The sequence below is a fragment of the Alosa alosa genome, chromosome 21, assembly GCF_017589495.1.
Source record: "Alosa alosa isolate M-15738 ecotype Scorff River chromosome 21, AALO_Geno_1.1, whole genome shotgun sequence".
NCBI classification, from domain to species: domain Eukaryota; kingdom Metazoa; phylum Chordata; class Actinopteri; order Clupeiformes; family Clupeidae; genus Alosa; species Alosa alosa.
The window spans coordinates 3291762-3304736 of record NC_063209.1 but is presented as its reverse complement, the minus strand read 5'-3'; the positions used below and the strand labels follow the sequence as shown (position 1 = coordinate 3304736).

At 49.8% G+C, this 12975-nt stretch overlaps 1 protein-coding gene across 5 annotated transcripts in view; it reads right to left on the bottom strand.

The window, feature by feature from the left end:
- atp11c (ATPase phospholipid transporting 11C) overlaps positions 1-12975 on the bottom strand; it is a 65015-nt gene that overhangs the window by 31998 nt on the left and 20042 nt on the right. For all 5 annotated transcript variants that reach the window (XM_048230838.1, XM_048230840.1, XM_048230841.1 and 2 more), the window contains exons 3-6: positions 8114-8203; positions 2577-2657; positions 1277-1384; positions 278-406 (exon numbers count right to left, since the gene is read on the bottom strand). In XM_048230838.1, the coding sequence (XP_048086795.1) occupies positions 278-406; positions 1277-1384; positions 2577-2657; positions 8114-8203 (408 nt within the window). The remainder of the gene's footprint in view (positions 1-277; positions 407-1276; positions 1385-2576; positions 2658-8113; positions 8204-12975) is intronic.

The following is a 12975-nucleotide window of genomic DNA, read 5'->3' as shown; positions in this document are numbered from 1 at the left end:
AGGCAGCACACAAACCAACACAAACCAACAGCTCAAATCAACACGCAGGTCACCCAGGACACCAAAAACAGCACAGAGCACAGAGCAGTGAGGAAAATATCTGGGTCAAGCAGCTAAAATCTCTAAATCAAAACACAGTCCGAGAGGAGAGCTGAGGCCGTCTGAGGATTGCCAAGAAGGAAATCAAGCAGAGAGTGGCCCTGCATACCAGAGCAGCTGAGCGTGCCGGCCAGCCTGCGGAGAGCAGGACGGAAGGCCGGGGCTCAAGAGCGCTCACCTTGTGGTTGGACTCTCCGTCCAGGCTGGCTGTGGTGACGAAACAGGTGTCGTCATCCCGACTGGACTGCAGCAGAATCAGGTCACAGGGAAAGGTCTCGTCTTCCTTCACCTCCACCACATCACCCACCTGCACATACCACACACAACACACACGCCACACAGCAGCTTAAGAGACATACATACAGCTGTGCACAGATGTGTTAACAGATTATGCAGACATGTATCAAAATATGGTACACCTGGATATGATCTACTTGGTCATCTCACATCAAGCAGGACTTAACTACCCTGACAAATCTTTATAGATTTTATTTTAAAAATCCCTTATTTTTGACTACAATAACAAGCAGGTCTAATGTCCCACTTGTGAAATGTTGAGCAGGTGTCTTCTTTTTGCACAGCAACAGTTTCCCTCCTTTATCCCCCCTCCTGCATCTCCATATACACGCAGGGAGATAATAGAGCTACAGCGCCTACATGAACACACACCATGACTCAGCAGTTATGGTCAATGAGGGAAATGTGAGTGGTCAGCAGCGTTCCACCCCTGTGTGCCACTAGGCCCGGCGCCAGCTCTCCCGGAGAGAACGCAGGTGCACCGAGCACCCCGGGCCTGCTGCTGCCTCAGGACTCCCCCACGGAGGCCATCAGCCTGGCGTGCCGCGCCTCCTAACCAGCTCTGATTGGCTGTAACGAGCCTAATTAATTGAGATGGCTCGGGTGCCACGTCTTCATTTAACAGATGGCTTAAGGTATTAGAGGGACCTCGAGGTGCTGATGGGGCTCTTAGAAAGAAAGTCTTAAGAGCTGATTTTTACAGCCCCCGCGCGTAAATGCACACATACACACATTTCACTGTGCACTGAATTCCTTATACAGAAACACAAATATTTACTTACACAAGCAAAGCCATTTCTTAGTCTTCTTTAGAAAAAGCACTCGGCACAGAGACATCCCAAATCCACACACACACACCTCAAACAAGAGTGAGGCCTACCTTGATCTTCTCACTCTCCTTGGGTACTCGACGCCCATTCTCCAGCACCATCACTGGGTACTTATTCACCTCCTTGTCTGCCTTGTGCCGCAGCCAGTCCTCATAGCCCTGAGAGAGAGAAAAAAGAGAAAAAGAGAGAGAGAGAGAGAGAGAGAGAGAGAGAGAGAGAGAGAGAGAGAGAAAGAAAGAAGAGACAAGACAGACAGGAAACACAAAGAGAGACAACAGGAGGCAACTTTAGAGCCGATTCTACAGGATTCAGTTCAGAAACTCATCACCTCACCCTGAGGACTGTAACACTCTCCAAACTGACCCTGCAGGCGGAGGTGAACCAGCACACACTCTGGGCCCCCCGTCCAGAGAGAGAGAGCTCAAAGGAGCCGAGTGTAAAACTTTCTGGGAGCAGAAACCCTGGGGTGACCGCTATGGGACACACAAGCCCTGTCACACGTTCACACACTCATCAGGGGGCTAGGAGAGGGACGGAGAGAGAGCGGCCTTTTGTGTGACGCTGCTTTAGCCGCCGCTAATTTGGGACACTGGTCTCCTGGCTGGGCCTGCACGGGGGCCTTCTGGGTGACTTGGGGACTGAGATGACCGCTCCAACCCCCGGTTTTCACACTTCAAAAGCCGTCCGCCCACCCCCTCGCCGGCCAGTGTCTGTGTGGCCGGGCTAGATAAGTATGCGCACGTCCACCCTCCATTGTCCAGCGTTCAAAAGCCCAAACAGCAGGAGCAACCACAAAGTCAATCCTGAGACAATACATCTGAAGAGCAGAGTGTGTGGCGCATGCCTGTGTGTATTGTGTGCATGTGCATATGTGTGTGCGTCGGTGTGTGGGGACATGTTTGGTGAGTTGTGTGTGGGAAGAGGGTCATTCGTAATCAGATTTTAAAAGCAGATAAAAAGAGCTTTTCCCCCCTTTTTTTCAGCCATTTTCCCAAGCTGCGCACAAGCACACAAATGTGCATTAGCAGCCGAGCATAAGTTAAGGCCAATGGCAGAAGGCAATAAAGCCTCCACTCGGCCTTTCACACACACACACACACACACACACTGAGGTCTGCTGCCTCCACTCGGCCTTTCACACACACACACACACACACACACTGAGGTCTGCTGCCTCCACTCGGCCTTTCAGTGGAGGCAGCAGAGCAGCCGCACACCTCTCCGCACGGTCCGTCAGGGCACTGGGAACGACTGCATGACAACGCACGAGTGAAGGAGAAATACGTGAAAGAGAGACACTGGTGTCTGACGGAGGTGGGATGGGCTGTGGGGTTGACTGTGCTCACTCACCTGTTTGATGGCGGTCACTGTGATCACAAAAAACAAAGGTAAGCCACTCGTGACTGGGCTGGTGGGGGTGTCCACAATCACCTGGAGAGGTAACACACACACACCAAATTTAGTTCATACATTGATCCCCTTCAGCTCTGCAAGAAATCTCAAACACAAACATCAACACACCCTTACACACAAACACATATTGCATTACTGCCAATCACATTACGCATATCAGTAAACACAAGGCTGGTGCTTAAATCTCTACTGTTGCTGAGCAAGACTGTGACACTCCAGGTGACTCTCATAGGGGAGAAGTGATAGCCTGGGACCACACTGTGTGCAGGCATGTCCTCTCCTGCCCTGCCTACCCCACACACACACACACACACACACACACACACGAGCACTGAGGTCTGGGAGCATTTTTTCCCACCCTGGTCTGAGCTGGCTGGCTGGGAGGCGGATGGCGTGTGTGTGAGCGTGTGAGTGAGATAAGGCAGGTGCGGTCAGCTGATGCACGACAAGTGCTGACGAGGTGTGAGGGTGGGGCTCCCCTATCAAACCACTGTGGCCACCAGCAGCACGCACCAGCGTGAGCAACACCACCCAACACTAGCAGCGTGAGCAACACCACCAGCAACAGCACTATCGGCCGGGAACCACTCCAGAACGTGTGACAGTTTGTCTGCAGGGCTCCTTATCGCAGTGAGCGCTCGCGTAAAAGACGAGTGTTTCTCTCCTTCTTTTCTTTTTTTCCCCCTCTTCTCTCTCGCTTAATGATCACTGGCTGGGGAGAACCAGAGTGGAACCCACACACTGCCCCCCACCCCCCAGGACAACAAACACACACACACACACACACACACACACACACACACACACACACACAGCTATCTGTGTGTGTTCTGAAAGAGCCAAGAGAGAGAACAGACTGCTACACAGCAGGAGTAGGGGAAGAGAGATGGCAGAGCAGAGAGAGATAGAGGGATAGAGTGAGAAAGGGAGAGAGAGAAAGAAAAGAGGGTGAGGGAGAACGGAAGGAAAAGGGCTGATCCTGAACTGGTGTGCTTTTCCACACGGTGGGAGCCAGGTAATCCCCTGCAACCAGCTGGAAGCAGGCCACCACATTAGCACGCAAACACACACACAAGTGCATGCGTAAACAGTCTAAGACGTGTTTTTCTTAAATGATGGTCACCAACTGGAGTGTAAGGCCTGTTAATCCACAGCAGCCTGCCTAGACTTGCCCCTCACACAGCACCCCCCCTCACACACACACACACACAAACACACAAGCATTCCCTCCCAAACTCAATGACCTTTAGCACGATTTACACTTGTGTTTCTGTGCGACAGCACTCACATAGACAAATGTGGAAACACAGCGACATACAGAGACAGGCCTACAAACAAACACACAGATGCACAGACACACACTTAACTCAACCTTAACGGTGAAATGACCTTTCACGGAATTCAAGTCCACTCCCCACCCCAGAGTCAAAGGTATGTTTGGAGATGTCTAATGCTTTCCCCATCACTAGAAGAGTGCACTAAGAACGAGCGAGCGAGCACGCACGCACGGCGCACGCACGGCACACACACACAGTGTGGCGAGTGACAGTACCCAACAGACAGGGCATTTCCTGGTAAAAGCCGCCCCCTCATCACCCAACTAAATAAATAAAGTCTTTTCTCTCTTATTCTCACTCTCTCTCTCTCTCTCTCTCTCTCTCTCTCTCTCTCTCTCTCTCTGTGTAGCATCCTCCAGCACTCTCCCAGGCTGGCCAGAGCAGAGCAGAGCAGAGCAGAGCAGAGCAGAGCATTACCTCTGGACATGAGACCACTTTGGACTGTCAGAAAGCCAGAGAAGAAAAAAAGAAGAAAAACACAGGGAGAGGACTTGCAGGTGTTTTAAGGTGAGCGTGCCGCACCCACTAAACTCTCCTCCATCCCCCTCCTTTCATCCTCTTCAGCATCCCTCCCTCTCTTCCTCTGTCTGGTTTGGGCTTTATTATGGTGCTGGGTGCTCTGGGGCCCTGGCCCTTGCTGGGGGAGTGGCTGCTTCAGCAGGGGGGGTTGGGGGTAGTGGCGGCTGGGGGCATGATGGATGGGCTGCAGTGCTGGCCGGCTCGGCTCGTCGTGCTACCCTCCCTCCCTCCCTCCCTCCTGCCCCCTGGCCTCCCAGAGTGGGCCGGTGTGCTGATGAAAGGCCTTTCTGAAGGCGAGTGGGCCGACGCAGAGTCCACAGAAGCCCCACAGCACACGCGGCGGCGGCAGCAGCAGCAACAGCAGTGGAGGGTGAAGGCTACAGATGCGGCTGGATGGGCCGGATGATGAAGTGGACAGTCAGGCAAGATATAGTGAATCCGGATGGTCTCCAGATAGCGTGGGAGGGAATTGCTTCAGGCCTGGACAGGCCCCACAACATGATGCCATCATGAGCGCTGAGCCAGAACACAACTCAGCCATGACTTTTTAAATACGTGTATGGAGCACTGTAACAAGATCTACTGCAATACAAAACGCATCCGTTTCGCCAGCGAGTCACATGCAGAGAGGAGAGCTTTGTCAACATTTGTTTAATCGAATAAAGTTTTGCCTTGTTGACTTCAAAAAGCCTCTGCGATGCCATAAGGAGAACTGTGGAGAAAGAATAATCTCATTTCCAAAGTAGAGGCTCACCAATGCAATCAGTGCACATTTAAAACTAAACTAAACAAAAGAAGACAGATATCTGGCAGGATACTATGTGCAGACCCTCTTGGGCGTCAACTCAGTCCTCCCATTAGAGAGTGAGAGAGAACATGCCGCAGATACACAACGCCAGGGGTAGAACCGCATCACTGCTGAACTGTATTATCTCTTAGCAGAACCATTGTGATCAGCAGTGTGCGCTAGTTTCATGAACTGGACTTTGCTGACGGTGGACAACAGTCTTTTATGGCCAAAACTCTGCTTCTGCTGATGTGTGTGTGTGTGTGTGTGTGTGTGTGTGTGAGCTACCCTGGAAATCCAGAGTTCTTGCGAGAGCACAATGGAATTGTCTCTGCGAGACACTCTGGCAATGAGCAATGATGCACGTTACTTTTTCCCCTTGCATTCCGGGGAACCAGCTAAACTGATTAAGACAGCGCTGCAACGTTGGAGGACAGTACACATTGGTCGTAGTGTTATCCTGGCGTATTCAACCACATTCCACGTACGCGTGTATCGTTCATGTCAGCATAAGGTCCGCAGGTTAGCATCATGGACCTCAGTTTGACAAAACTCTGCATGTACTGCGGAAGTTGTGTCTGAAAGCAGCTTGTGTGTGTGTGTGTGTGTGTGTGTGTGTGTATATGTGAGTGACAAAAAGAATGTGTGAGTATGAGTATGAGTGTGAAAGAGAGTGTGTATGTGTGTGTGAGAGTGTGATGTAATATTTCTGCTTTTACAGAAGTCAACTGGTGTTCAAAGATATATATGCATCCCCACCAAGACTTACACAGAACAACAAACTGCGAACTATAGCACTAGAACCACAAACGCTGACGCACCAGCCAACGACCTCCAAAGTTCACACCAGCACACTCTTACTCCACAACCACCTCCCTCCCTCTCTCACAACACAACACTCCTGCTGCGCCACACAAAAGCCCACACCAAATCCTCTCTCCCTCTCTAGTTCTCTCTCTAGTTCTCTCTCTCGCTCTCTCTCTCTCTCTCTCTAGTTCTCTCTCTGCTTCTGAGTCAGGAGTGTGCAATCATACATATGTGCACTTACATAGACGGCGCCCCACACACACACACACACAGACCCACACACACACACACACACACACAAACAGAGGGGTACATTCTGAGGTACATCCCTGCCAGATCGGTGTCAGAGTGTTCCTGTGAAAGACAGAGATCTCCCACCCACTCGCCTGCTGTATTGTGTCATCCTCCTCATGCCCTCCCTCGTTCTGTTCTCCTCTCCTCTCCTCTTTCTTTCTCCCTCCCTCTCTCCCTCCCTCCCTCCCAGCAGATCCCAGTGGAGGCACGCAGGGATATTTTTAGCGCAGCGCTGCTTTTTTATCTGCCCGTGTCTATTTGTGGCTCCCTACAGAACTACAGAGGGCTTCCTGCCGCCTGACGTCAGCAATGCAGCGCTGCAGAGAGAGAGAGAGAACGAGAGAGAGAACGAGAACGAGAGAGAGAGAGAGAGAGAGAGAGAGAGAGAGAGAGAGAGAGAGAGAGATACAGGTAGAGGGAGGGAGGGGGAGACAGGGAGAGAGGGGAGATGCAGAGAGAAATAGGGGCAGAAATTATGAAACAAGAGATAAAGCCAGAAGGAGAGAAGAGACGGGAAAACAAGAGGATAGCTAGGGATAGGATAGGGAGAGTAATAGTGAGAGAGAGTCATAGTGAGAGAGAAAGAGAAAGAGTCATAGTGAGAGAGAAAGAGAAAGAAAGAAAGTAATAGTGAGTGCTGCGCTGGGTTTGTGTAAGTATGTGAGTGAGTGTGTGTGTGTGTGTGTGTAGGTACATTTGCATGTGGGCCGCAGGAGAGAAAAGCTGCTCTATTTCTGAAGCTCTGATGCTGCCGTGAGGTTCCTCCGTAACTGCCACGTGTGTGAGTAGTGTGTGTGTGTGTGTGTAAGTAGTGTGTGTGTGTGTGTGTGTGTGTAAGTGTAGTGTGTGTGAAGGGAGGAGCGATGTGGGGGACCTTGAGCAACTGGGATATAGGTAACCTCTCCAGAGAAGAGCTGGCTTAGTGGAGCACAACCAGCAGCGCACTGGTGAAAACAAACAATGAGAAAACAAATCGGCTCACATGCATCTCTGTTTGTCCATGCATTTACACACACACACACACACACACACACACACACACACACACACGAAGTGCACTTCTAACACGGAGAGAAAGAGCTGCTACACGCCACCTCACTGAAACTGAGCAGACAGCTGCACACACTGTAGCTCCAGTGCTGACCCAGGCCTGACCAGAGAGGGAGAGGAGGAGAGGAGAGGAGAGGAGAGGAGAGGAGAGGAGAGGAGAGGAGAGGAGAGGAGAGGAGAGGAGAGGAGAGGAGAGGAGAGGAGAGGAGAGCCAGCGGCCGAGCAGCTGGGGCCGGTCTGGGCCTCTTCACTGGAGGCGGGCCCACCCAGAGCACGGGCGCAGAGGCTGCAGTGGGAGCTGGAGTTGACTTAGGGCCCGCTGGGCCTGGCTGTTGTTTGGGGTTGGAGCACAGGGGAAGCTAGAGGTGTGTTTACACAGGCCATCACCACCCACGTCATCACTGAGGAGTTTGTGTGCGTATGTGTGTGTGTGGCACCACCAATACACACAGAGACATTGGGCCAACAGCAGCTTGACTGCCTCATGCTGCTGTGATCCACACACACACACAGACTCCAGTTCCTGCAACCTCTGTGTCTGTTTGTGAGTTTGAATCATATCAGCAGCCCAGAAAACACACACACACCATTACACAATCAAATGCAAGAGGGCAAAACCTCACTTCACACCTGTTCACACACACACACACACACACACAAACATGCAAATAGCCACTCACCTGGACTAGGAATATGATGAGGAAGTAGAAATTGGCAATTCTCCTGAACTGCTCGAACAAGTTCTTTGGCAGAAAGTTCCATACTGTGTACTGAAAAACAGAAGGGGGCGGGTGGGATAGGAATTAAAACACACACTGGAACCTAATTACATGCTGCTGGTAAACAGCTGCAAAGCCTTTCCCTTTTTTCTCTCTCAACCAACTTCACAGGCACGCATTTAAAAGCAGACCAGGGACTGAGCCATCACTGAGGCAACAGCCCACAGCCTCGTACACATAGAACTGGGGGGAAGGATCTCAGCGCCATTACGTCTGTGTGTTGAGATTGAGTAGGGAAGAGGATCACAGGAAGAGGGGGAAAGACAATAGATATAGTGTGGCAGTGGGGAACAGGAAGTGCTGCATGGTGAATAGTTCCAAGGCTTGTGTGTGTGTGTGTGTGTGTGTGTGTGTGTGTGACCTGGGAGATTGGCCCTGTGGTGCCCGCAGGTAGAGCATTGATTTGGCTTAGCCACTTATCTGCCTAATGCTACGCGCCCCGGAAAGCTGAGCTGATTACCTTCTCCAGCCCCAGACTCCAGCTCAGACACAGCGACAGCGCTGCTTCCCCTGCCGTCTCTACTGCCTCTCTACGAGGGCACGGCTGCAGTCTCTACTGCCTCTCTACGAGGGCTTATACCCCAGCTGCAGCAAGGCAGGAAGGGTTAGCATTTGAGGACATAAACTTTAGCTTCAGCTTCAGGAAACACTGACATTTTTTTTTTACCATTTTCTGACATTTTATTGACAAAACAACCAAATGATTAATCGAGAAAATTACTGACAGCTTAACCTATGATGGATTTTTTCATTCATAAGTAACTTATGTCCTGACGTTTCTATTTTGTGTTCTTCCACATATGAGATGACTGTAGTTATTTTGTTCCTGTGCGTGACTGTGTTTAGACATAAGAGGAAACTTTATGATCTTGCAGTGTTTGACTGTTCTGCATGGGTGCAACCCCTGCATCAGTGGCTACCTGCTCCGGATTGCCAGGTTGGTTATGTATTAGTGTAGCCAAACAGGGACCAAAAGCCATTGGCAGTAGGTCCAAACTTTTCTGAAAAGATTACCAGACTTCCATATGGTGCAAGTTCTATAAAGACCCCATTTTTACTCATCTGGTTTAGATAGGTGGTAGAACCCTGAAGAGTAAATCATAGGTTTCATATTTGCAATGCAAAGTCCATGCAAAATGCTGTGTTGACGAGCCATTACATTACATTACATTACATTTGGCTGATGCATTTTTAGCCAAAGCGACTAACAACATGGTAAACAGTTTAAGTTTTAAAGCAATTCTCAACAATTTTAGGACAATTTAAAAAACGGTAGAGTACAGTAAGAGTAAGTGCATCAGTGAGTGCTGTTAACAGTTACGTGTCAGTTCAAGACGGCTGGTGAGTGCTAGGATCAGCAAGACTTGTTGTAAGTGGTGCTATGAGAGGAGATGTTCTCTAAAGAGCTGGGTCTTCAGGAGTTTTTTTTGAAAATGGAGAGGGATGTCCCTGCCCTTGTAGGAACTGGCAGTGTGTTCCACCAACGAGGAACAACAGATGAGAAAAAAGTTTGATTTGGCCTGAGCGCATCGGGTGGTAGAGCTAGACGTTGTTCGTCTGAGGAGCGCAGCGGTCTAGAGGTAGCGTATGTCTGTATGAGGGCATTCAAGTAGGCGGGAGCAGAACCGGAGACTACTTTGTATGCAAGCGTTAGAGCAGTGGTCCCCAAACTACGGCCCGCCAACTCATTTTGGGTGGCCCCCCAAAACATGTCCGTGGTATATAGCATCTGGCCCGCATAGAAGTACGACATCGTCAAACTATAACCTCCGTAATTTCCCCATTCATTCTTAACAGTACACATGTAATACTCCTTTTGCCCACTGGTGGTTGTTTTGGCGCTGTTTCGCGTTTGCCATCGAAAACGGAATGAAATATGTAGGCCTACCTGCAAACAATGTAAGAGGCCTATGCTGACTGCATCAGTGCTCAAAGTATTTTAAACGTTTATCAATTATTTGTTAATAACTAACTAACTAACTTCTATTCAAGTCATATTTCTGGGACTTTCTGGGATAATTATTTCTATTTTTTATTCACGCGTTCAAATGTACAGAGTTCAAAGTTCTCATCAGGTAAGTGAAAGTTAGAATGGTGGTCATTTCAGATGTGTTTGCCAGCACTTCATAAAACTGTCATAGTTTGATAACTTTAAATTATTTGTAGGATATTGCTTGTTCACAACTTGAGCTATGTATGCAAAGAAACAGAGTCTTTTTATTAGCATTATTGCATTTGAGCTACATTTTACACTGATATGGCATGGTGGCAACATAAACACAGCTAGCAATGGTATTAAATTGCAGTAGCCTATGATTAAATGTAATGGAATATTCAACTAAGGTAGACTGCTGTTGTTCACAGCACTAAGCTATTTATGGTTTATATACTCCGAGTCTCTGGCTCTCTCTTAGAGCCAGGCATAGTGAGCTGGCCCTCGGAAGAAAAAGTTTGGGGACCACTGCGTTAGAGCCTTGAATTTGATGCGGGCCGCCATAGTATCCAGTGTATCTAGTGTAGCTGGAGCAGCGGGGTAACATGTGCCCTTTTGGGTTGGTTGTAGACCAGGCATGCCGCCGCGTTCTGGATCATCTGAAGGGGTTTCACTGTGCAGGCTGGGAGACCTGTCAGGAGGGCGTTGCAGTAGTCGAGTCGTGAGATGACTATTGCCTGAACCAGAAGTTGGGTAGCAACTTGAGTCAAGTAAGTCCTGATTTTCCGTATGGTGTAGAGTGCGAAACGGCATGACCGGGCGACATGATCTGAGAAGTTTAGTTGGTTGTCGAGAACAACTCCTAGATTCCTTGCAGTCCTGGTAGGTGAAACAGACAGGGAGTCAAATTTGATGTTGATGTTGTGGTGCATGGTAGGTTTAGCTGGGAGGACCAGCAGTTCAGTCTTTGAGAGGTTCAGCTGGAGGTGGTGTGCCTTCATCCATGTAGCTATGTCAGAGAGGCAATCCGAGATCCATGCTAAAACCAAGGGGTCATCAGGTGGAAAGGACAGATAGAGCTGTGTATCGTCTGCATAGCAGTGGTATGAGAAGCCATGCGAACGGATAGATAGCAAAGAGAAGGGGGCCCAGCACTGAGCTTTGGGGGACCCCTGTGGTGAGATGGTGAGGTGCAGATAGCTGACCAAGCCATGATAATGCTAAACGAAGGCCCCTGTGAGTTAGGATTCAAACCAGGAGAGAGCGGAACCGGACATTCCCATATTAGCGAGTATAGAGAGAAGGATGCGGTGATTAACCGTGTCAAAGGCAGCCGATAAGTCAAGCAGAATGACAAGCAGTCAGCAGTCACCCTGGCTTTTTTTAAGGCTTCTGTTAGACAGCAGAGCCGCTTTCGCAGAGTGGCCGCTTTGAACCCAGACTGATTTGGATCCAGAAGGTTATTCTGTGAAAGGAAGTCAGAGACCTGTTTGGAGACTGTTCGCTCAATGCCTTTGGATAGGAAAGGCAGGAGTGAGACAGGGCGTAGTTCTCGACTTGAGCAGGGTTGAGAGAAGCTTTCTTAAGTAACGGTGTTACCCGGCCATTTTGAACGCTGTTGGAAATGTTCCGGAGGTTAGCGAGGCATTGATCACATGTGTGATAGCTGGTGCTTTGATGGTCGGGCTGATGGACTGAAGTAGGCTCGTGGGTATAGGGTCCAGGGAGCATGTGGTAGGACGGCTACATGTCAGGAGTCTAGAGAGGCTAATGCTGAAAAAAAAGATGTTCCAGCGCCCTAGAGGTTGTAGGAGTGCGGTATCTGAGTCAGATGCGTTAGTGTGGGCATGTAGAGAATTGACTACTGATTGCCGCCACTTCGCTTTGTAAAAAATGAGGCTGAGGGGTATCCGCAGAGTAAGGCTGGATGGAGGAGGAGGCAGCTGAGGGTTGAGTAGCGATTTGAAGGTTGAGAAAAGTTTTAAAGTCTGTAGCTGTTGATTTTGTCATTGTAGAAAGCCGTCTTAGAAGCAGTGATGCTGGCTGAGAAGGAGGTCAGGAGTGTCTGGTAGTTTTTGAGGTCATCAGTTAGTTTGGATTTGTGCCATTTCCTCTCCGCGGGTCTGAGTTTGGTGCGCTGTGATTGGAGCCAATGCAGCTAGTGATATTTCTGCCCGTCATACGTTTCCATCTACAGACATAAACTGTTCAAGAGTTCTCTGAGCCCACAGAATAGAAGCCTCCCTTCAGATTATTCATGAGCAGCATCTTTATGTGTGTGTGGTATTGGGCTTTAACAGAACACTTGCAATGGGAGCTCTCTCATGCAAATGCAGCGCTCTGGTGTCACAAACGGGGGCTCACCTTTTCAATATCATTCAGGACTTGTATCTTTGAGTGAAAGCCAGGCAATAAAACGGAGTGATGAGAGCAGGAGGGATGGAGGGGGGGAGGGATGGATGGAGTGAGAGGTGCCAGGGAGCGAAGGAGAGGTAAGCAGCAGGATGATGGAGAGAGGAAGAAAAGAGTAAACAGCAGACTGAGGGTAATTAAAGTGTGTTTACTGTCCCTCCGGAGGACCATTGATTAGGCCATCCTCAGCACATCCCTCTACACACACGCCTATAAATATCTTCCTGAGCCACATAAACACAAACAAGACACACACACGCGACGCGACGCCGACGCGACGCGACGCACGCGACGCCCGCGACGCACACACGCACATCGCCGCCCACGCCAAGACACCGCCACACGCCAAGCCACGCCACACACACGCACACACGCACACACACACACACACACACACACACACACACACACATCCAAT